The following is a 25,681-nucleotide window of genomic DNA, read 5'->3' as shown; positions in this document are numbered from 1 at the left end:
ATTTTTTGTTTGTGTGCTGTTCGCAAGCAGGTCGCTTTTTGGCTTCTGATCTGTACGAGATGAGGAAGCAGACTGAGGCGATAAACATATGAACCATGATTAGGGTAGTCAAAGCTGTACTGCAAAAGACATTGTAATGAAAAATTTCCTTTATTTCCTAGATCGGTATACTTCTTGTAAGAGAAGCCCATGAGAGCGAAATCACTGTTCACGATCTAGTATCTACTTTTGAATGTAGACCTGGATGACCTCGCATCGATTATTCTCCTGATTTTCCAATAATAACCAAGTAAAATCAACTAGAAAAGAAAAATACTATTTAATCTTCAATCTTTTTCTTCCATCCCTCTTATCAGAACCAGAAGTTACACCGCGATACCTTTCCAAAGTCCATCCACTACTGAAAAAAACTAATTGGTACGTATCAATACAAGCCAATGGGTTTATTTATTGACCTTTCTTATCATTGGCTCCATCAAACTGCTCATTGTAAAATAACTCGAAGCTTCTAGCCTGTTTTGGTGAAAGCTATAAATTTTCCTATTAATAGAAATTCGCGACCAACCTCGCTTATCGATTCGAATCGTCTCCTATAAATGCGAACTCTCCACGGTTCAAAAATTTAGTTTGATCCTGAAATCGAAGGTGAACAAAATGAAAGTCGCTGCCGTGCTCGTTATTGCCCTGACCTCGCTGGTCGCTGTTTCCCAGCAGTGCCCCCGCATCATCAACCGTGCCGGATGGGGAGCCCGTGCTGCCAACACTGCTGTCCTGCCGAACCGTCCAGCCCCATGGGTTGTGATGCATCATACCGCCGGTGCCCACTGTACCACGGATGCCGCCTGTGCCCAGCAGATGCGTAACATTCAGAACTTCCACATGAACACCAATGGATGGGCCGATATCGGGTACAACTGGTGCATTGGTGAGAACGGTGCTGCCTACGAGGGTCGCGGTTGGGGACGTCAGGGTGCCCACGCCCCCGGATACAACGATCGTTCGATGGGTCTGTGCGTCATGGGAACGTTTACCAATGCTATCCCGAATGCCGCAGCTCGAAATGCCGCTCAGTCGCTGATCGCTTGCGGTGTATCGCAGGGACACATTGCCAGCAATTATTGGCTGATTGGACATCGACAGGCAACGGCCACTGCTTGTCCGGGAAATGCTTTCTTCAATGAGATCCGTAACTGGCCGCGTTTCAATCCTAATGTTTAAGGGAGTGAGGGATAATCAGTTCAATAGGTAGAAATAAAGTATCTTAAATTGTGAAGCAAACTGTGTCTGCATTATTACTTAGAGCTAAATGGCATTAAGTTCGAGTAGAAGCCGGTTTGAGATATTTGAATGCGTATTAGTTACAAAATATTCACAAGTGTATTTTACCCTTGCTCTCCGTCTTCGATCAGAACATGATTGCACTTAACCCTCAAAAAGGCAATTGGTCTCAGAGGTCTAGTTAGTTGAAGTTTTTTAGTTTCATTGACTTGTAATTTGAAATACAAATAATCGAGTGTTTTCGGGTTTTCGATTCTCAAACAGATTAAACGACAAAAATGAAACATTAGGTCTTAAGAACGATACTTCTTGAAGTCACAATTTTAGCTTGCCTTTTTGAAAGTTAATCAAGTTTGTTATTTTCAGCAAATTAAAGATTAAAAGAAACGAGCGATTTAAAACAGATATTCATGAGCTAAGTTGGGCAGTTATTGCATCTTAAAAGTTACCATTTACTCTAGTTACAATAATGGATATTGAAGAGTTGACAGTATTGAATACGACAATCCTTGACGATGCTAAAAATGCAAGATATTCTAGACTACACATATCCTAGGTGTAGATGGGGCGCGAAACTTACGTCAATATCTCCATGGATAGGAATATATCAAGTCCAAATTTACTGTCCCAAAAATAATTCAAGAGAAGCGAATTTCGAAATTTGCCCCAAATTTTTTGATCTGTCAGGCAATTTGTACATGTGGAGAATCGGTTCAACTTAGTTTTTTCTTGATCTGGCATCTAGCCATTATTATAACTTTTGATAATAAATCACAAACAGCAAAATAAGCTTATCAACGTTGAAATAGTGCATTTTTGAGTTTGCGCGGAGAGACAAATTTTAACATAAAAAATATCGAAAATATCAATAAATACTGTATTAGTAACAGTTAACTATGCAGTTCTTACACAAACTTTTTTTACGACCCCTGCTAACAGAAGACAAAAGACTAGCCTCTAGGCAGGGCTATAGAGAGAAATTTCGGGCCCGGGGGTCCAGCATAAGGACCCCCTCCATCATTGTAAATTTTTCAAACACATAAATGGTAAGCTCGAATGTGTTGTAAATTCAAATGATTTTTAATGCATTTTTTTTTCGTTTATTTTCCGTCGGTCTCTGTCAGCATTGAGTATCTATCACCGACGCCAGAGAGGTGTTTCCACAACCAGATATCGGGATAAATAAAGGAAAGCAAAAAATAAATAAAAAACAAACGAGAAAAAAATAATAAGTAGCTAAAATGGAACAAAACAAGAAAGCTGAAAAGTGACATTCAAGATAATGGAAATAGATTAGTAACATGCATATTCTCAAAAACCTGCTTATATCCAAAATAAAAAAAAAACCCAAAGCGGAGAAATGACAGAAAATGGACAAAATTAAGATAATGGAAAAGTTAAAGTTTAAAAAAAAATAATAAAGAGCAACATAAAACAGATTGATTAAATGAAGCAATCAAATTAGACGAAGGAAATGAAAAAGGAAATTGGACTAAAATTGAAGAATAAGAAAAATTTTGCTAAATCGTTAAAATAATGAAAAACCGGGTAAACGACAAAATGAAAAATAAAATATCATAAGTATGGAAACAGAAAATTCGACAAAAGAGAGAATAATGAGCATAACAAAAAAATAAAAAACAGAGCTACAAAAAATAAACAAGTATAAAAGTGGATGTAATGTATCCACAGAGTTAGACGTAAAAATAACAATAATACAAAATGTTCAAAATATAAAAAATGCAACAAAATAAATGAAGAGAAAAACGTTTAAAATAATTTCAAATAAAAGAAAAAATGAAGATAGATCATTGTTTAGCTTCGAAAAATAAAACATGGACATATTATATATTTATTTAAAGAACTAATTTAGAACTGAACAAGTACAATAATAGAAGTAGAAATAAATGGAAACAATTGGACGGAATAGATAGAAGGAAAAAATAGTAAACAGGAACCAGAGGAACCCTAAAACAAACAAAAGTGAAATCATAGGAAACATGTAAAATCAAAACGGTTTAAATAGGAGAAAATAGGAACACTACAATAAAGAAAAATAAGAGAAAACTAGAAAAAAATATATGGGTTAAATATTAAATAAATGCATGCAAAGTAAAATTTTAAATTAGATGAAATGGGAAACAGAAAACTTGCACAAAATACAAAAAGATCAAAGTAAAGTAATGGGGAAAATGTTCATATTATAAAATGAACAAAACAGAAAACATAAAACTGAAAATTGATTAAATAGGCAAAAAAGCAAAGTGCTAAATTGAACACAAAAATAAAAAAAACATTGAAAAATATTGAAAAAGTCCATTCAAAGAAAAGCATAAATTTCAAAACTAATAAATGAAGTACGAAAAATTCACAACAAAATAAAAAACCCGTTTTAATCCACCTAGTGCTGCGATTGTGCCTTTCTCATTTATGCAAACTATGATTCCATGGTTGGTTATGTTTAATATAATGGTGAAACTGTCTATTAGATATTCAGTGCGATTTACACATACGTACAATTAATCGACAGCTACGAACTTGAGTTGCTATGTGCCGACGCTGAAACACTTGAAACCAGCGGCGGATCCAGGAGGAGAGTTCGGGAGTTTGGACCCCGCCAAAAAATTTCAACTTGTTAAGAAATTTTAAATTAGTCTCTCAACTCAAAATCATTTAAAACCAAATTTTTCACGGGTCTTTCAGACCCACTAGGAAAGTTTATTCTAGAGGAATTAGAAAATTTTATTCGCGTGGTGGGGTACTTGCTGAGGGCAGGGCGGTTTAGGGAAGGGTGGTGAGATATGTGGGGGGTGCCCCTCACCGTATCCCCCTAACTACGACCCTGTTAAAATACAGAAAACCTATGCAAGTCGAAAAAAATGGCCGGGATTAGGTTGACGATGTTCAGAGTGATTGCATAACCTTTCTGTAGGAGAAAGGCAAAAAAACTAAAACGAAAAAATAGAAAAAAATATTTTGTCGAAAATGAGAGACCCAATAATGAAAAATATGGAAAAAGTACGGATGGAGAAAATACTAAAGTAGGTTTATTGGAAAATATGATAAAAATTCAAAAATTATCGTATGGATTAAAATTTTGTGAAATTAATTCAATAAACTTAGTGAAATCAATTGAACAAATGGATGACAAAAAAAGATAGATAAAACGCGAAAATTAAAGGGCATGAGAAGATGAAATGAATCTAAAAAAGATGTGCCAAATATAAAAAATTGGACAAATTTGAAGGAAACAGCAAGAATTGTAAAAATACAGAAAGAAAAATACAAAACAAAATATATAAAACAAAACGTAAAACAAAAATGCATGAAAAACATAGAAAATCTAAAAAATCTGGATGAGGAAAAGAAACACCAAAAAATGTAGAAACTTAAAATATGAAACAATAGGATAAGAGAAAAAATGGAATTAATAGAAACTCTAGATTATATGAAGAATATAAAATTTCTCCGATGAAATGCCAAAAACATGGAGAAAAAATATTTAAATTGAGAAAGCTAAAGATGAAAGAAAACTTTCGGGCTCCCGTATTTAAATAATATCATTTACAAAAGTGAACACGAGAAATTACTATAAATCGTTTTCTTCGGGGATTTTGCACGCTAAAATCGTTTTCGAGTTATCAATGTTTTCTTTGGATTAGTCTTTCATGCAGCTGCGTACAGGCGATCGATTTACCAATTACTCTATACCCGCCCCCTTCTTCAATTTATTATATCTGCCGTAATTTCTGTTTACCAGACCCAGTTGATGGTAAGATGAATGTTGAACAAGATTTTCAATGAAGACTACGATTTCCCATTTGCATATTGAACTCGGTCGAACTGTATATGATCTACTTTCGGGTGAAAGATAATCCGCTAATATTATGAAGATTTCGAAAGAACTGTCGCAGAAATATTTGGGTATAACAGGTATATGAACGATCACCCAGAATTGTGATATCCAATCTTAAAGCAAGCAAATGAATAACTACCGCGTCTAGATGCCCGCTCGCAAAGTTGAGATAGATGGTGTGGAAACTGATGCGAGTATTGTAAGTGGATCTGCTGAAGCACAGAGTTGGCTGTTTCAAGAGCGCTTTGCCCCAGTTATGTGTTTGAGATCAAAAGTTATCTGTGATGGTAAAATAAACAACAGTCTGTGCAAATATTACAGATAATCAGAAAATTATTGATAATATAAACATCTGAAAGTTGCGCATTTTTTGTTGTTCGTGAAAACTTTAAAACTTATTCGATGCTATTGCTATGTGAAATTATTACAAGCTTCCAGTTACACTAAGCCTAAGTCAATTCGTCAATTTATTAACCAAATAAATTGGCACTAATCTACCTAATAATTGGTTTAGTATTTTAAGTGTGGTTCACATTCCTTGCAAAAAAGAAATTCAACTGTCAATGAAAATACTGCAGAATTTAATTGACGTGAATCCAAAAACTCTTCTTTTTTCGATCATTTCATTCTCAGCACGCTTTAGTGTGATGCCTCGTGTTTATACTAAGGCTGACCTAATGTAGAAATTCAAATTGAGTATTAAAATTGATGGTCAATCACTGACATTTTACCTGTATGTGGTTAAACATAGCAATCACTAATATGGCGGACTAATATGTGGCTTCAACAATTTCAACCAAAAATTTTCGCTTTTCGCCATTTTCTGTAGTTGTTGATGCCTCTACAGATAAAGCCGTGAAATACGGGACCTGTACGCTTGTACAATGTAACGCGAAACATTCTGGGAATGCCATGAAAAGGTTTCTACCTGAGGCGCGCGTCACAGCCGAGAGCGTCCCATGGCGGCCAGGACGTCACACAGTGGCGGATCTTCAAACAAAAGTCGGACAAAACCTCAAATGTTACCTAATTTGGTTGCAAATCACGATTTAAGCTAGTTTTGAAGTTCGGAGCTCATTTTTTATGTCAAAAGTAGTAAAGTATTAAATGCATTTTTCCATACAGTGTCATTGAACCTTTCTTATAACTATGATTCCGTTTTCATGATAGATTTTCCGTTACTGTTCACCAATGTCAGCAATATCATAAAAAATGAAGAACACTACTTTAAATCCACTGTATAACGTGTTGGTTTACTGTAGATTGTCTAACTATTTTACACAAAACACCATGCGCCGCCATTTCAGCAACAAAGCTTCAAAATCTCCTTAAATCTTTTTGCGCACCTAGGCGCAGAACGAGACCATGATATTCGAATAGTAGAGGTTATTTACCGTGGAATGTATACTATGTGACCGTTCCGAAATGATTCCGAAATTTGTACAGAATACATTAGTGAAAAAAGTATTTTTGATCTGACCACCCCAAACATGTTTAAACGAAAAAGTCATAGTTCCAAGCAAATTTACCGAATGTATTTTAACCGCTATCCAAGTTCTTTCATTTCTCTACACAATGAAACTAGTTGTGCTAAAATTGGACCGAAATCATAAGAGCAACATGCATTTTAAGTGAACAGAGCAATTGTGGTTTCGGAAATGAAAATCAATAAAAAGTGCGGACTTTACTACGTTTAAACTGATGTTAAAATTTTAATTTTCTTATCCAATTTTAATTTTCTTATCCAATGATCATAAAATTTTGAATATACATCATTCAATACGTGAGAAATTTAGGAAAAATATAAAATATCAATATTTCAAAAATAAATTTTTGAGGTTTTGGCCAGCCTCCAGCCACTGTGCGTCGCGTCGCTTCGAACAATGGCCTGTAGAATCTTTTTTGATGCGCGGATCGAAAAACCTGTTTAACTCAATATAACTTTCAAAAATTGAAGAGGAAGAAATCAAATTTCTGGTAATTTCGAATGAGAATCTCCTCTTAACTAAACCCATCAATCACTAAAGAAACCTGATCTCAAATATATTACATTTGTGGTTCACGGTTCAACGAATCCCAGTTCATTCAGTTCAGCCTACTTGAGAGTTTGTTTTTCCAAAATCAAATATCTCGTCCTTGTCCAACAGCTACTCTGCAATCTTCCGTTTATGTTTTCTGTTTGCCTACTTGAACCAATTTCAAGTCGGCAATTTATGGCCCCCATTCAAATCAGCACTCAGGTAATTCGCGAAAACAATGCTTCCAATAACCGATAAGCCCGTGGGCGATATAAATAAAGTACAATTAGTAAGCAATTGACTGTATCGCCAGTATCAGTAGAAGTACACCGGAATGATTGGTCAACCGTTTTGTCCAAATTTACAACGGCTGGCCGTTGAAACGGCACATTCCAATCCAACGAACGGAATTCCGTTTAACTTGGCGTCTGGTGGCACGCGTCCAAAAAAAAACAATAAATAAACGGTTGAGGGTAGACAGATTGATGTCGAGATAAGGATTATATTACCCGGTACTACCAACGGCCGTTGTGTTAACGATTTTTGATTTCATTTTCTGGTCAAATAAATCTACCGCTCCCGTTGTAGATTGTTGTTGAAGTGGGTGCGATATTACGGGAACATCAATAAATGAAATTGCGTTATTTTGACGTCATTTGCCACATCATGTTTAAAGCAGAGGTCCCTAGGTTTGGAAGCACTATTTCGAACCGTAAATTTGCACATGCAGGTTTTGATATAGTTACGCTTAAGTTTATATGTTGTTATTTTATATGAGAAAAATATTGTCATTCCTTTAATATGTGTTATCTTCGTTATATCCCTCGGTAATGTTATTTCTCATAACCAGTGGATCCGCTTCGGATTTAGAGTGCTCTTGACTACTTCATTTTCCGTACGAGTAATCTGTAAACTGGGTTCTTCGTTTGACCACCTGAAACCAGCACCGATTTGGATAAATCCAAAAGCTGTTTTATGAACCAATCAAACCCAACTAAATTCGTAAATATTTGTTGGTACACGTCGAATCATTTCAATCAGAAGAAAAGTAGAAACGCTTCGGTTCCAATCGATTGCAGGCAGACTAACTTATCGCCCTCAGATAAGTCACATATCTTTTAATTCGATCCTAGCCTGTACAAAACTGCTCATAAAATAGCTTATCGGATCACACTCCGACCCTATCAATACCAATCACGCCACCATAGTCTAGGGTAAAGTTTATTATCTGGAAAACGGCGAGTGCAAAAAAACGTCTAAACTTGCTGTAGTACTCGTTATAACCTTGGCTTTGCTGGTCGTTGTGTCGCATTATTAACGATGCTGGATGGGAAACCCGTGCTGCTAACACAGCAATTCTGTCGATTGGTCAAGTCCCGCAGGATGTGATGCACCACACCACCGGAGCTCACTGTAACTACCACGAATGCCGCCTGTATCCAGAAGATGCGTAAACTGAAGGACTTTCCCATGAACACCAACGGATGAGTCTATATCAGAAAGAACGGTATCATGGTAGTCGCGTTTGGGGTCGTCTCGGTGCCCATGCTCCTGAATACGAGAATCGTTCGATGGGTCTATGAGTGATAAGAGCTTTAAGCAATGCTATTCGTAATGCCGACCAATCGGTCATCGCACTAACGTTGTATCGTATGGATATACTAGTAGCAGCTATTAGTTGAGTGAACGACAGGCAACGACCACCGCCTCATAGTGGGCTGGTTTAAAATATGTTTTTAAGGAACTAGTCTGAAGGAAAAAAATAGATAACCCAATTTACGCATGGGAACACAAGACCTAACTTAAAATAGTTGAATTTTAATGTTGCATGTTCCTGTCGTCAGTAACTGGTGTTAGTTTGATTATATCATCTAACTGGCTGCAAGTTAGTGTCGGTTACTGATGAGTAGAATACGAAGCATTCAAGTCAAACTTCATGAACTTATGCGTATTTATTGGTTTGCTCTAAAAATGAAGGGATATTACTTTGAAATGTTGGCCATTTTACTAAATATTAAGATATTCCAGTTCCCTATAAAGTTAAAACATCAGATAATACACTATACGACGCCGTCCAAAAAAGAAGAAGAATGAAAGCGAAAAGGAAAAAAAATGTAGAGCTACCCAAAAACTGTAAGCTTTTAACCATTGCACAATATTGGCTATACATTTGCACTAAAATTGCAAAAAAATCTTATGTTAGCACTTACAATGCAACCAAGCTCTACATTAGCTTTGTAAATGCTTAAAGGCGCAGCTGAGATATAGTATTATCGCTAGCTCTATATACGTCTATTAGGCTGATATAACGTATTCATGCTTCAAGGATCCTTGAAGCATATATGCAATACGCATGCATTTAAAGCTATTGTAGAGCTAATATAAATGTTCAAACTGTCTGGTATGGTGGCCAAATAAACAAATTCTTGCAGCAACTCAAAGGTATAACCAGCTTTAAGCTGAAATTTATTAATTTCATAAGTTTTAATTCAAAGTTAATTAATTTCCCTTACATTCAGCATTTATCTATAGTGTCCACATACAATTCGTATTAGGACAGTTTGAAGACTCTTCCAGAGCCGTATGAAGATGAACTACCCCAATATTTCACATAAAGTGCTAAGTCACAACTGCGTGTTTCAATCCGAATTCTAGAAGGTTTTAGGACTCGACCTTCACATCTTGGCCCGGACCTATTAAATTGAGTACATATTATGGAATTTCTACGATGTCGATTTGTCACTCGGTCGTTAACTAATTAACCAAGTTAACCAAGAATATATGTTAGCAATACAACGCTTACCGTACAGTTAGCAATAGAGAAATACGATCCAATCCGATCGTTGATCGCTCCCGGAATTACTAGGGCAGTATAACCAGTTGGCCACTTGGTCACTCTGAGATGCACAAGGCCAATTCGGTACCGGAGAATTGGGTTTTTCAACTAAACTTCGTTCTAAACTACGTTCGCACGCCTAACACATCAACCTATTATCATTATTCTTATTTTTCCCTTTGCTGGGATTTGAGCGATGACAGTACTCGATGCCGGGGAGCCTTAGAAACTTTACCATCATTTACAGTGCTGCTAGTATGGCTGTTTCCAACAATAAAGCTGAATGTTTTGAGAAATTTATTCGGTAGTTTTCATTGCATTCAAACATATGCAATATAGCCAAGGAAGGGAAAGAAGCGCATTCATCGTGAATGGCAAGGCAAGGTACCTCTGTCCGATAGCTACTACAAGAAATTTGCATCAAAAATGTTAGAGTTCAAAATATTCATCACAAATAATACGAATAGAGTCAATAAAGTCAAAAAGTCAGCTCATAAACGCTTTTTGATAGCATGAATAGTGCCGATAACAACTGTACGGGCACCTGGAAGCAGCCAAGCTTAAACACTACCTTGTAAATCCGCTGCTTCCACAGGATCTCGTCGAAAAGCTTTCTAACCGTGAGAAAGAACAGTAGGATTGATGTAAGTGATGCGCTGATGAGGTGGCTACGCTCGGTTATTACGCCGTCTATCTCGACAATGTTAGTTGGAACGTATACGCGATACATTACGTTAAAGCGTGGATCTATGATTGGCCGCATTGGCCTGTCTTCTGTCCGAGAGAACGAGACAAAGTTTATAGACATTGACCTAAATGGGTCGAGGCCCGAAAATAGCTGTTTTTTTAAGGAACAATTTGCAAAGTGTCTACTACATAAATTTAGATTTTTTTTATTTTGATACTACATATTTTGACTTTCAAATTTAATGTTGATAACCAAAAAAAAAAAAATATTTACGTCCTTGAAACGACTACTAATTTTCGGGACATATGTCGAACAAAGCCTGCGGCTAGAGTGGGTGCGTGGACAACTAATTCTGCCACATTTTGTTCCGAGGATTTTTATCAAATTACAACATCAGTACGGTTATCTAGAAAAATGGCCACCGAGTCATTTGGAGTAGGTCCGCAAACAGAAGGCATCGGGTGTCGATAAGTTGGATAGCTTCATTCCTTTAGGATACGATGTGGAACAATTGTTCGGGCACCTGGAAGCAGTCAATCTTAAACACTATCTTGTAAATTCGCTACTTATCCAAGACCTCTTCGAAAAGATTTCAAACTGTGAGAAATGAGAGTGGGACGAGAGGTAGTGCTTGTACATCCCCTGTGCCTGATATTGAGTTTAACTGTTTCGTTTCGCTATCTTGACGTACGCAAAGCTGTGGGTTTTAAAAATATCCGCACCATTCTTTAGATTACTGACAGTAGAAGACTCTTCGGTTACTACGCCGTCTATCTCGACGACGTTTGTTGGAACGTCAACGCGATGCTTTATATTTAAGCATGTATGCTTTGGCCGAGAGAACGAGACAAAGTTTATAGTCGATGACCACTCTCGAGGCCCGCAATATAGCTATTTTTGGGGGGAAATGTGCAAATCATCTAATGAATAGATTTTGAATTTTTATTTTAAAGTTACATCATTTGACTTTAAAATTTTAATTTTGAAGACTAGAAAAAAGATTGCCGACCTAGATTTTTTGGCATGGAGTATAAGCTTCCGACTAGGTCCTCGAACGGTAACCATACCGGAAGAGATTATGTAACTTTAGCGTACCCTGTGCTTGATAGTAAGCTGTTTCACTTCAAGTATTTTGACGTACGGAAACCTGTGGGTTTTGGAAATATCCGCACGTTATTTAAGTCTCCGACAGTACAAAACTCTTCGATAACCACGCCGTCTATCACGACGACGTTAGTTGGAACGTACACGCGATACTCTAAATTAAAGCGTGGACGAGCGCATGGGCTCAGAGAACAAGGTAGTGTTTCTAAGTGATTACCTGAAGCGGGGTCCACTACTCTCGAGGCCCGAAATATAGCTATTTTTGGTAGAAAAAATTCAAAGTATCGGCTGAATAGATTTTGAATGTTTATTTTTAAGCTACATGTTCTGACTGTCAAATTTTAATTTTTAAGAGCAGAAAAATGGCGTCATTGAGTACATTGTTGCTGAAGCTGTAAGATTTCATAAAATCTTTGATCGGATTTCATTTTTTTGGTGAGGGGTTTCCGTTGAAAAAAATCGTTCGCCAAAAACTTTTTTTGAATTCACAAGAAATGGTACTCTAGTCGGTCAATTCCCATAAAATAATACAAAAATTAAACGCTGTTTCACCAAATTCTCATTGTCAAATATTGAAAACTCCGTTGCGAAATCCCGACGACACTGCTTCGCAAAGCAACGAAGATTGTGGCAAAGAAGAAGACGGAGAAGATCAAACTAGTTCGATGATTTTGGAGATCCTATCGTCGAAAAGGGTCGATCGTACTCGAAAAAGATCGGGGCAAGTATACGATGGAAAAGATGGAGGTATTATGAATACTTTGTCTGCTATTGATACAGACCGGGGAAACATCGAACCGGACTGAAGAAGGGGCAATTTTCTGTGAGGAACTAGATCACCCAAAAATGCTTTTATGCATCTCCGAAAACTCAGGACGGTGTCCACTAATTTTCGGAACGTATCAAGCCTCGAATGAAGCCTGCGGCTACATCCGTACTGAGAATCGTATGTAGCTTCAGGAGATCCTAGAGTTCGTTCCAACGGTTATTGCGTTCATTCGAAACGATTGCTATAGAAACATCTGGAGATGTTTCGCAAACTGAAGTCGCTGGGAGCTGAAAAGCTGACCAGCATCATCCCTTTTGGAAACGTTAGGGAATAATTGTGCGAGTACCTGGATGCAGCAAATTTCGACCAGCACCTTGTAAATCCGCTTCTTATTGCTATAATGATTCAAGCGATGCGCTGATGAAGTGGTTACGTTCACGGATTCTCTGGCCGAAATAATGGCAGACGCCATCTAAACGCATAAGATCTCCGACTAGGCCGTCGAGTGGTCGTCAACCACGGGGTGATAACGCAACTTCCCCTGTACCTGATACTGAGTTTAACCACTTCGCTTAGTGTATCTTGAGCTGCGGAAGATTTTGGGATTTAAAATGTCCACATGGTTCCACATAGGTAATAAAGAATTGAGCATTCTTCGGTTATTACGCCGTCTATCTCTACGATGTTAGTAGGGATGTATACGCTGTATTTTATACTAAAGTGTGGATCATTCATGATCGCATTGATCTGTTTGCCATCCAAAAGGACGTGACGAAGCCCATTGGATTAGGCTTGAAAAGCCTAATTATTCAGAATTAAAAAAAGAACTCGGCTGCGATTAATTTGAGACGAAACAAAACTGAGAAATAACAAAATACTGAAAACCCTGGGATTTGCATCAAATTGGCCAACATGTCCAACAGAATGCAGGGGAATCAAGAGCGGCAGTAGGAAAGGGAAATTCAGGTTAGAGCTTCGAAATTCGGTTTCAGTACTGCGTACTGCGTCGGTTGATTTATTCACCACTGAAGCACGTGTACTTTCAAAACATATCGCATAGATTGACTAAAGAGAGCGAATTCTACGTCCATGCTTGAAAGTAAATTAAATTTAGAATTTTTGCAAACTCAAGTTTAAAGTGCACGAAACAATACAATAAACAATACACATCAATGAGAAAGTGTGCAAAATTTGGTTGATTTTTACCCAACAGTTTTTTCGGCATTTAATTAGCAAGGGACTGGAAGGTGAAGTATATTTTTCAATATTTAGAGCCATAGTACTCAAGGGAGAGCAAGGTGTTGAAAGGAGAAAGTTTAGAAAAGCGTGGAAGGATCATATATGCAAGCTTAGAGCTCACCGGCGACTTAACCCTTTGTCTGCTACCGTAGTGGTCAAGGTCTTTTGGCATTAGAAATGCGAATCACCTGAGTCTACGGCATGTCCGAACAAGCGCAAAGTAACTTGTTACTTCATGCTGTCGGAACCGCAGTCGGTTCCGACAGCATGAAGTAACAAGTTACTTTGCGCTTGTTCGGACATGCCGTAGACTCAGGTGATTCGCATTTCTAATGCCAAAAGACCTTGACCACTACGGTAGCAGACAAAGGGTTAAGTCGCCGGTGAGCTCTAAGCTTGCATATATGATCCTTCCACGCTTTTCTAAACTTTCTCCTTTCAACACCTTGCTCTCCCTTGAGTACTATGGCTCTAAATATTGAAAAATATACTTCACCTTCCAGTCCCTTGCTAATTAAATGCCGAAAAAACTGTTGACAAATTAACTCAATAGGTCGTTAACAAAAAATGGTTAACAAAAAAATGGTAAAAAATAAAAAAAAAAAATGATTTTTACCCAATGGTAAAAAAGTTATACCCTGTTGAATGTGTCGCAATAATTTGTGTTCGCCCTTTACTACAAGAAATTTGCATTAAAAATGTTAGAGTTCAAAATATTCATCACAAATAATACGAATAGAGTCAATTAAGTCAAAAAGTCAGCTCATAAACGCTTTTTAATAGCATGAATAGTGCCGATAACAGGCTTCCAAATTTGACAGCTTTACATGGGTGCTAAATTATGTCATTACTAATGCAGAACACGGGCCGTCAATCTTCACATAGTAATTGCACAATATTTCGCCTTTTGTGGAATGATATCAGCATTATATCGGAATATAGGGCTTAACAACTCTATGAGACTGTTCTACATGCAGATCTATAGCACACAATAAACTACGTTATAATGCTTATTGCATATTTGGGTACAAGGTCCACTGTATCCTCAATTGGCCACTTTTCCGGTTGCTGGTAAATTAGCATTGAAATAAAATGGTTTTCACAAACATTTCAGTACTTTTTGAAACGATCTTATTCGTTTTATTGATTTACTGTATTTTATATATTATTTTAATTATGTCCATAAAATTCACCTTATTTCAGTTCATTCGCTTAATGCATTTTAGTCGTTTGTTTATTTTTTTATTAAACTGGCATTCGAACAGCGTTGAAGTTCTAGATGGCTCCGGGAAAACAGTATCAGCTTAAATGAAAACCAGTATTCAAGGCGATGGGCTCGGGTACTGGAACGGCTATGGAGTACTGAAGAAGATGAATTTCACGACGAGGTCTAGAATTTGAAGATTGACAACTAACGGCCAACTCCGAGACAGAGGCCTAGCAGGTTTATTTACCCCACTAGGGATTATAAGATACTTCCATAACCATAACCCAATACAAACACCCATATCCTACAGCAAGACCCTGGGAGTATAGTGGATTTATCGTTGGCTCGGGATTGTATGCGACTACAGGAGAGTCTGTACGGGCCGACCCTAGAGTGGGTGCATGGACAACTAATTCTGCCACATTTCATTTTGCAACAGCCGTATGGTTGGCTAGAAAAATGGCCACAGAGTCATCTGGAGAAGGTCCACAAACTGAAGACGCCGAGAGTGGATAAGTTGGCCAGGTTCATCCCTTTAGGGAACGTTGTGGAACAACTGTACGGGCACCTGGAAGCAGCCAAGCTTAAACACTACCTTGTAAATCCGCTGCTTCCACAGGATCTCGTCGAAAAGCTTTCTAACCGTGAGAACGAACAGTAGGATTGATGTAAGTGATGCGCTGATGAGGTGGCTACGCTCGGTTATTACGCCGTCTATCTCGACAATGTTAGTTGGAACGTATACGCGATACATTACGTTAAAGCGTGGATCTATGATTGGCCGCATTGGCCTGTCTTCTGTCCGAGAGAACGAGACAAAGTTTATAGACATTGACCTAAATGGGTCGAGGCCCGGAAATAGCTGTTTTTTTAAGGAACAATTTGCAAAGTGTCTACTACATAAATTTAGATTTTTTTTTTTATTTTGATACTACATATTTTGACTTTCAAATTTAATGTTGATAACCAAAAAAAAAAATATATTTACGTCCTTGAAACGACTACTAATTTTCGGGACATATTTCGAACAAAGCCTGCGGCTAGAGTGGGTGCGTGGACAACTAATTCTGCCACATTTTGTTCCGAGGATTTTTATCAAATTACAACATAGTACGGTTATCTAGAAAAATGGCCACCGAGTCATTTGGAGTAGGTCCGCAAACAGAAGGCTTCGGGTGTCGATAAGTTGGATAGCTTCATTCCTTTAGGATACGATGTGGAACAATTGTTCGGGCACCTGGAAGCAGTCAATCTTAAACACTATCTTGTAAATTCGCTACTTACCCAAGACCTCTTCGAAAAGATTTCAAACTGTGAGAAATGAGAGTGGGACGAGAGGTAGTGCTTGTGCATCCCCTGTGCCTGATATTGAGTTTAACTGTTTCGTTTCGCTATCTTGACGTACGCAAAGCTGTGGGTTTTAAAAATATCCGCACCATTCTTTAGGTTACTGACAGTAGAAGACTCTTCGGTTACTACGCCGTCTATCTCGACGACGTTTGTTGGAACGTCAACGCGATGCTTTATATTTAAGCATGTATGCTTTGGCCGAGAGAACGAGACAAAGTTTATAGTCGATGACCACTCTCGAGGCCCGCAATATAGCTATTTTTGGGGGGAAATGTGCAAATCATCTAATGAATAGATTTTGAATTTTTATTTTAAAGTTACATCATTTGACTTTAAAATTTTAATTTTGAAGACTAGAAAAAAGATTGCCGACCTAGATTACATTCATGTTGGAAGTACACAGATTTTTTGGCATGGAGTATAAGCTTCCGACTAGGTCCTCGAACGGTAACCATACCGGAAGAGATTATGTAACTTTAGCGTACCCTGTGCTTGATAGTAAGCTGTTTCACTTCAAGTATTTTGACGTACGGAAACCTGTGGGTTTTGGAAATATCCGCACGTTATTTAAGTCTCCGACAGTAGAAAACTCTTCGATAACCACGCCGTCTATCACGACGACGTTAGTTGGAACGTACACGCAGATACTCTAAATTAAAACGTGGACGAGCGCATGGGCTCAGAGAACAAGGCAGTGTTTCTAAGTGTTTACCTGAAGCGGGGTCCACTACTCTCGAGGCCCGAAATATAGCTATTTTTGGGAGAAAAAATTTAAAGTATCGGCTGAATAGATTTTGAATGTTTATTTTTAAGCTACATGTTTTGACTGTCAAATTTTAATTTTTAAGAGCAGAAAAATGGCGTCATTGAGTACATTGTTGCTGAAGCTGTAAGATTTCATAAAATCTTTGATCGGATTTCATTTTTTTTGGTGAGGGGTTTCCGTTGAAAAAAATCGTTCGCCAAAAACTTTTTTTGAATTCACAAGAAATGGTACTCTAGTCGGTCAATTCCCATAAAATAATACAAAAATTAAAGGCTGTTTCACCAAATTCTCATTGTCAAATATTGAAAACTCCGTTGCGAAATCCCGACGACACTGCTTCGCAAAGCAACGAAGATTGTGGCGAAGAAGAAGACGGAGAAGATCAACCTAGTTCGATGATTTTGGAGATCCTATCGTCGAAAAGGGTCGATCGTACTCGAAAAAGATCGGGGCAAGTATACGATGGAAAAGATGGAGGTATTATGAATACTTTGTCTGCTATTGATACAGACCGGGGAAACATCGAACCGGACTGAAGAAGGGGCAATTTTCTGTGAGGAACTAGATCACCCAAAAATGCTTTTATGCATCTCCGAAAACTCATTACGGTGTCCACTAATTTTCGGGACGTATCAAGCCTCGAATGAAGCCTGCGGCTACATCAGTACTGAGAATCGTATGTAGCTTCAGGAGATCCTAGAGTTCGTTCCAACGGTTATTGCGTTCATTCGAAACGATTGCTATAGAAACATCTGGAGATGTTTCGCAAACTGAAGTCGCTAGGAGCTGAAAAGCTGACCAGCATCATCCCTTTTGGAAACGTTAGGGAATAATTGTGCGAGTACCTGGATGCAGCAAATTTCGACCAGCACCTTGTAAATCCGCTTCTTATTGCTATAATGCTTCAAGCGATGCGCTGATGAAGTGGTTACGTTCACGGATTCTCTGGCCGAAATAATGGCAGACGCCATCTAAAGGGAATCAAGAGCGGCAGTAGGAAAGGGAAATTCAGGTTAGAGCTTCGAAATTCGGTTTCAGTACTGCGTACTGCGTCGGTTGATTTATTCACCACTGAAGCACGTGTACTTTCAAAACATATCGCATAGATTGACTAAAGAGAGCGAATTCTACGTCCATGCTTGAAAGTAAATTAAATTTAGAATTTTTGCAAACTCAAGTTTAAAGTGCACGAAAAGCAGATACCATACATTGAAAAAATACACGAAACCGCAAAAAATGTCTTTTTACCCTGAAATAGCTACTACTTTTTCCCTGTTCGGTCGAATAATTCCATAAATTTAAGAAAAAATGTTTGGATTCGCTGTACAAAAGATGTAAGAAAACTCATCTGTTTATTAGTGTACCGTCTCTTTGCGTCTGAAAGCCCTTCAGCATCCCCTTCTGAGACATTTTGAAAATATACACTAAGGAAAAATGCATAGCGAAATTCATAAGATTCATTTATTTTATTTGTTAGTTTATTAGTTATTTTAAATATTTCATTCTAGTCATTTTATTTATTTCGCAGATTTAATAATTTTCATTGCTTTCATTCAATTTTTTTTTCATTCTATTTATTTTACTGATTTTATTTATGTCATTATTTTTGTTTGTTTCAATATTTTCTTCGCTTCATTAATTTTTTTCTCATTTTATTCGTTTCCGCCATTTCATTGATTTTGTTTATTCTATTTCGCTTTGTGCATTACATTAATTTACTCTCATCATTTGACGACGCCGCACAGTGGCTGGAGGCTGGCCAAAACCTCAAAAATTTATTTTTGAAATATTGATATTTTAAATTTTTCCTAAACTTCTTATGTATTGAATGATGTTGTAGTACTACGATATGAATGTAAATAAAATCGAGCGGCCCCTCGAATAACTGGTCCGCTCAGCATGGGTAAAAGCTTCTGTAATTTCTCCCGAAATGTGAATGAGAGTGAGTGGTTGGTTGGAGTTCCTTCGAATGAACGGTCAGATGAGTGGTTGAGCACCCACCGGATCCAGCCGTGGTTGGAGCCGAGTTACTTTTGGCGGGTGGTCGCGACGCAGGCGTCGCCCCACTTTTGAGATAACCCTTTCTGCGACCTTTAACCGCAGAATAAGCTATAGTGGAGGGGAAACTATTTGTCTCTGGGTTTTGAAAGCCATTCGGCAGCACCCGGGATTTGGTGGTAGAGGATCGAGGTCTGGGGAAAAAGAAATTGAAGCCGTATACAAAAAAAAGGCTTCGGGGAAACTTGCGTAATTTCGTGAACGATTGCGTAGTTCCGGTCACGAATATATGACTCATGCTTTAAACTGAGGACTCCAAAGATCTGATTTTTCACTTTGTTCTGGATCGTGGAAGAGGCAGGAGTGGTTTAGTTTTTCTCGCGCCTCGGTGTGGTTTTATAGGTAAAAGATAAAAATCGTGAGATTCTCTATATCAGTTTTGCCAGTAATTAGTTTTCCCTTCCCAGTTCTAACTCGTACAAGTTAAGTGGCTTCCCGCATATCGAAGCAGTGGTTTAGAGTCGGTATTCCCGAATTAAGGTAAGGTGCAAATGGTGGCCAGTGCAGTGCGTGCCCTAATTCCAACTTGTCGTTGGATGCGTGTTTTTCGTGCAGGTTTGAAGCTGCAGCATCCCGTCACACCGATCATCATCCGTCATCAACCGCTTCTGACCCCGCCATCTAGCTACAAAGTTCCCGGTGAACCATCCGGAAGAGCGACGACCGTCAAATCCGCGCTAGCTAGGGAGCAGCGTCGTTGCCAGCATACGTCCAGTTGCTGGGCACCGACTATCGATCAACCCACGTGGGAAACATGTAATGCAGTGACCTCCATCAGGTCAGACTCTGCCAGCAAACGACCGGGCAAGTCGTTTGTGGCAACCGGATCAGCATCTCCAGCGGACTGGATCTTCGAGCGACCCACGTAAAACCATGGTAGTGTGAGTACTCATTTCCTTTTTTGACATGCGCATGATCAATTTTGTTTAAACCCGCAAATGCCGGTTCAGTGAGCTAAGTGACAGCGTTTTCGTGACAAGCTCAAAAAAACCCGGGTTCGAAACCCGATTATCAATTTTTTTGTTCGGCGGTTTTATTTTTCCCACCCCGTGAAAATCCTAGGTCAGCGATGAAATCGCTGTATTACACGCAAACACGCCGACTGTATATGCACGCACCGTAAGTTGAGCCACTCATTTTCGGATGAACACCACGTTAGGTAGTTAGATTTTTGATATGCTTTGGGAAGGGAGAGAGACAGGATAGGCAGTGACCATGTTGGTTAGCGCGCTGCGAGGAAATTAACTAGCAAGTTGGAAGGCCTGGGTTCGAGACCCGAAATGTGAAATAAATATTTTTTTTGTAAGCGAATTATGAGTTGAAGTGAATTAAACAGTTTTTTTGCAGTAAACTATTTTTTGGTATTTTCTGGTATAGGTAGTTTCACGATTTTCGGTCGTTTCCGTTTTTAGCGAGCAGAGTTGACTCCTTTTCCATTCGACTCCCCCTTTCCTAAATCGGCCACGATTGGGGACCTTGTGTTTGAGTAGATCTTTGCCCGTGATGATAAAAGGCGTTAGAGCTAATCAATTATACCGGTCTGAGGCCTTCTTTGTATACTGTTGATGATTTCTAGCGAATGTTTTCAGACTGGTAATCCAGGTACCCGAGTCCAGTTGGACCATTCTGGAGCCAGAACTCAGAAACAAATGGTACCCGCCCGTAGGAGGGGTCTCAATAGCTGGGCAAACTGAACAAGGCGAATGGTCTCCTTCGGGAGTGGCGCTGAAGCCATCCGCTAAATATTGATTTAGGCTCCGGCTCCAACTGTCTCGGGTTACAATTGGCGCCCAACAAGATTTGGCACGTTTTGTTGTTGGAAAGTACAACTTTCTTCGGCATTTTTCCCTGAGATTAGTTTGGATTTTCTCAATGGTTAATTTAGTTTAAGTTGTAAATACATACATATTTTGTAGAATAAGTTTATTGCTCTTCTTTACCATATTTTTACATTTATTTTACCAATTCATTACTGTATACTCACTACGTTTCATTATACCTAATGCAAGTTATATAAATAAATACTACATCATATCCACGTACAAAATGGATAGATTTCCTTATTCTGAACATTTGAACTCTGAAGAAGTTGATTATGAACTTATGATCAGAGGTCAGTTGGAGGCAACTAACCTTGAACTTGATCTTGCTGGTAAACAGAGACTTCTAAGGACGTTGTTCAAGTCCGATGTCAAAAATAGTCAAAACTATCGTTCGCCGTTAAATATTTCGGAGGAATTTTCCCATATTTCTGGGAGAGTCGCGGATTTGTTTAGATCGTTAAATCGGTTTGGTGGTGAACCACGATTTGAGTCGCGGTTACTACATTACTGGTATCGAGCGAAACGCTGCCAGGCAGTGAGTGAGGATCAAAAGAAGATGCGTAGGGAGCTAGTACGTCGTATTGAAGAGTGTATGCAAACACATAAGATGGGACCGCCAACCTCACCATATAAAGAGCGTATCAATGACATGCTACAAGAGGCAGATGGCGCAGAGGCTGGGCGCAGCCAAAGGGAAAAAGATAAGCAAAACGGTCTCGATCATCATGCAGCATATCTCCAGGAACAGAATAAATCTGAGGACACAGAACAGAAGGCGACAGGTACGATCCCAAAAAGCAGTTCACAAGGCGCAGACAGAATCGAGTTGCGCAACAAGATGGACCGTATGGAACGAATGCTGGCAAGTTTGATGGGCAAGTTGTCGGTTCCGGGTGCACATGCTAGCGACAGAGCAATGGACGAGATGTCAAGTAGCGATGACGAACAAAGAAATCACCAGGATGATCACCGACGCAGGTCAGCCAGACACCACAGGGATAGGATCAATTTTAACAGACGGGAGCAAAACCAGTACGAATCGGATGAGTCCCGCCATAATTATGGCTCTTCAGGTTCTAGTTTATTTTCAGATTGTCGGTTAAGAAGGGATCGTGTGCGTCCACGTCTTCACAACCGGTGGCATTCCGATGGAGGTAGGGAAAATATGTATCGAGTGGAAAAATGGAAACTGAGGTTCACGGGGGACTCAAGATCAATGAGTGTTGAGAATTTCCTCTACAAGCTCAAGAAGATAGCAGAGCGAGAGGGCGTTTCAAATCGGCAGCTTCTTCGAGACATTCACCTGTTATTGGATGGCCCGGCGTCAGATTGGTTTTTTACCTTTGTAGATGAGTTCGACGACTGGTTCACGTTTGAGAGGTTGATTAAATATCGTTTTGGAAATCCTAATCAGGATCAAGGAATCCGCCAAAAGATCCAAGAGAGGAAGCAGCAACGTGGTGAGCCGTTCATAGCATTTGTCACCGAAATCGAGAAGCTGAATCGAATGCTGTCGAAGCCATTGTCGAGAAACCGGAAGTTTGAGGTAATCTGGGACAACATGAGGCAGCACTATCGTTCGAAGATCTCCATTGTTGAAGTTACGGACCTGCAGCATCTATTGAAGCTGAACTATAGGATCGATGCAGCGGATCCAAACCTGCAGCAAGCGTGGGAATCTAATCCAAGGCGAACGGTAAACAATGTAGAGGTTGAGGAAAGCGACAATGAAAGCGACGGGTTGGCAGATATCAACACAGTCCGGGCGCGGCCGAACAGAGATAGTCAAATAAAACCGGGTGGAAACCCGCAGAGTCAGCAATCCACACAGCACATAATTGGACGAAATGAGCCTACGGCTAGTGGAACGACTATGTTACGAGGCTGTTGGAACTGTCAACAGGAAGGACATAGTTGGCGAGAATGCACTAAACCAAAGGTGATATTTTGTTACGGTTGTGGTAACCTGGGCAGAACGATTCGATGCTGCGAACGTTGCGTGGCGTTCGGTCGGCAGATAAAAAGCCAAAATCAGCAGGGAAACTATTGAAGGGATGGGAGACAGGGAATCCGACTGTCCCTAATAATGAACAGATTCCCAAAACTATACAGCCAAATACAGAGTTTGACCCCTTGCTTCGGGTCCATCATATTCGGGTAAGCGTTACTAAATGTCCCCACATCCGAGTGAAAGTTTTCGAGACGGAAATGGAAGCTTTGCTGGATTCAGGAGCGGGCATTAGCGTGATTAACTCGCCAGAATTGGCCGAGCAGTATGGATTAAAAATCCTCCCAGCAGCAGTTCGCGTAAGCACAGCTGACGGGACGGAGTATAAGTGTTTGGGATATTTGAACATCCCATTCACCTATAAAAATAAAACAAAGGTGGTACCGACGATAATCGTCCCTCAAATTTCCAGGTCTTTGATCCTGGGTGCCGATTTTTGGGACTCATTCGGTATTCAACCAATGATCGATGTGGGAAATGGGCCAGAAAAGATCGAGACATTGGAAACCAGTACAAACTCGCTTCTCTGTTACAATATTGAACCAACAGGTGAACTACCGAAATTGGAGCAGAAAGATATCGACGAAACACTGGACATTCCAACAATGGGCGAGATTCTCGAACCAGTTCCGGACACAGTTGAAACGGAACATGAGCTTAACGAAGCTCAACGTGCTGAGTTGGTCGAAGCGATAAAACAATTTGACTGTACTTCTCCGGGAAAATTAGGCCGTACGAATTTGATTCAGCACGAGATTATCCTTAAGGAGGACGCAAAACCAAGGTTCCAACCAGTTTACAAATGCTCCCCATTCATTCAGCAAGAAATCGATGCAGAGATAGAGCGTTTCAAAAGTTTAGATGCGATCGAAGAATGTTACAGCGAATGGACCAATCCGCTAGTTCCGGTCAGGAAGGCGAATGGGAAGATTCGCGTTTGCCTGGACTCACGACGAATTAATGCGATGACGGTGAAAGATGCATACCCGATGCAGAACATGCAGGACATCTTCCATCGTCTCGGACATGCGAAATTCTACTCAATCATAGATTTGAAGGACGCATATTTTCAGATTCCATTGAAGGAGGAATGCAGGAATTATACTGCTTTTCGAACCTCAAAAGGGTTGTTCCGCTTTAAGGTATGCCCCTTTGGGCTAACAAATGCACCCTTTACCATGTGTCGCTTGATGAACAAGGCTATAGGGTTCGATCTCCAACCCCATGTATTTGTATATCTCGATGACATAGTGATAGCAACCGAAACGTTTGAAGAACATTTGCGACTACTGAAAATCGTTGCACAACGGTTAAAGGCGGCAAATTTAACGATCTCGTTGGAAAAATCTAGGTTCTGCAGAAAACAGGTAATGTACCTTGGATACCTGCTGACTGAACGAGGAGTGTCCATAGACCAATCAAGGATACAGCCAATACTGGACTACGCCCGACCAAAGTCGGTAAAGGATATCCGCCGTCTCATGGGTCTCGCAGGTTTCTATCAGAAATTTATCGCAGGTTATAGTCGAATAACGACTCCAATAACCGACCTTCTGAAGAAAGGAAAGAAGAAATTCGTGTGGTCAGAGGAAGCTGAATCTGCTTTCAACGAGCTGAAATCAGTGCTGACGTCGGCACCCGTCTTAGCAAACCCCGACTTCAAAAAACCGTTCGCCATCGAAACCGACGCCTCGGATAACGCTGTAGGAGCTGCTTTAGTCCAAGAGCAGGATGGAGAGACTCGAATGATAGGTTACTTCAGTAAGAAACTAAGTTGTACCCAGAGGAAATACTCGGCTGTCGAGAAGGAGTGTCTCGGAGTTCTATTAGCGGTAGACAATTTCCGGCACTATGTCGAAGGAACACGGTTTAAGGTTGTGACAGATGCTAGAAGTTTGTTGTGGCTCTTTAAAATAGGGGCAGAAAGCGGAAACTCAAAGCTTCTCAGATGGGCGTTACGAATCCAGTCGTACGACATTGAACTCGAGTACAGGAAAGGAAAGAACAATATCACAGCTGATTGCCTATCTAGATCGATCGATACTATCACTGTAGCCCAGACCGACCCAGAATACGACGAATTAGCAGCGCAGATCGTGGCCAATCCCGTGAAGTACAGTGACTACCGGGTAATCGATGGGAAAATTTGGAAGTACCTGAAGAAGCCTAGCCGACAGGATGACCCTCGTTTCGCTTGGAAACAGTTCCCAGAACCAGCAGAGAGAAATGAAATCATCCACCGGGAGCACAGCAAGGCCCACTTCGGGTTCGAGAAAATCCTAGCCTCCATCAAGGAACGGTACATCTGGCCGAAGATGAACGAGCAGATTCGGAAATACTGCAGAGAATGTTTGCGCTGTCAAACAAGCAAAGCGGGGAACATCAACGTAACACCACCGATGGGTTCGCAGAAACCAGTTGAATATCCGTGGCAGTTTGTGACGCTTGATTTTGTTGGACCCTTGCCCGCGTCGGGTAAAAATCGTTGCACTTGTCTGTTGGTAGCGACGGACGTGTTTAGCAAGTTCGTGCTGGTGCAACCATTTCGCGAAGCGAAAGCGGGACCACTGACAGAGTTTGTAGAAAATATGATTTTCAGGTTATTTGGAGTACCAGAAATCATACTGACCGACAACGGAACTCAGTTCATTTCAAAAACATTCAAAGAGCTACTGCAAGCC

General features: G+C 39.7%; 2 protein-coding genes across 8 annotated transcripts in view; both read left to right on the top strand.

The window, feature by feature from the left end:
* Positions 1 to 25,681, top strand: part of LOC131680260 (fasciclin-1) — a 613,985-nt gene that overhangs the window by 258,819 nt on the left and 329,485 nt on the right. The gene's annotated exons all lie outside the window — the stretch shown is intronic.
* LOC131680318 (peptidoglycan-recognition protein SC2-like) lies at positions 607 to 1,278 on the top strand. The gene has a single exon (XM_058961040.1). It carries the CDS (start codon positions 655 to 657, stop codon positions 1,216 to 1,218), a length of 564 nt encoding a protein of 187 aa, XP_058817023.1. The 5' UTR covers positions 607 to 654; the 3' UTR covers positions 1,219 to 1,278.

Source organism: Topomyia yanbarensis, chromosome 1 (genome assembly GCF_030247195.1).
Source record: "Topomyia yanbarensis strain Yona2022 chromosome 1, ASM3024719v1, whole genome shotgun sequence".
Taxonomy (NCBI): domain Eukaryota; kingdom Metazoa; phylum Arthropoda; class Insecta; order Diptera; family Culicidae; genus Topomyia; species Topomyia yanbarensis.
The sequence above is the reverse complement of the archived record's forward strand: the minus strand, read 5'-3'. Positions and strand labels throughout refer to the sequence as shown.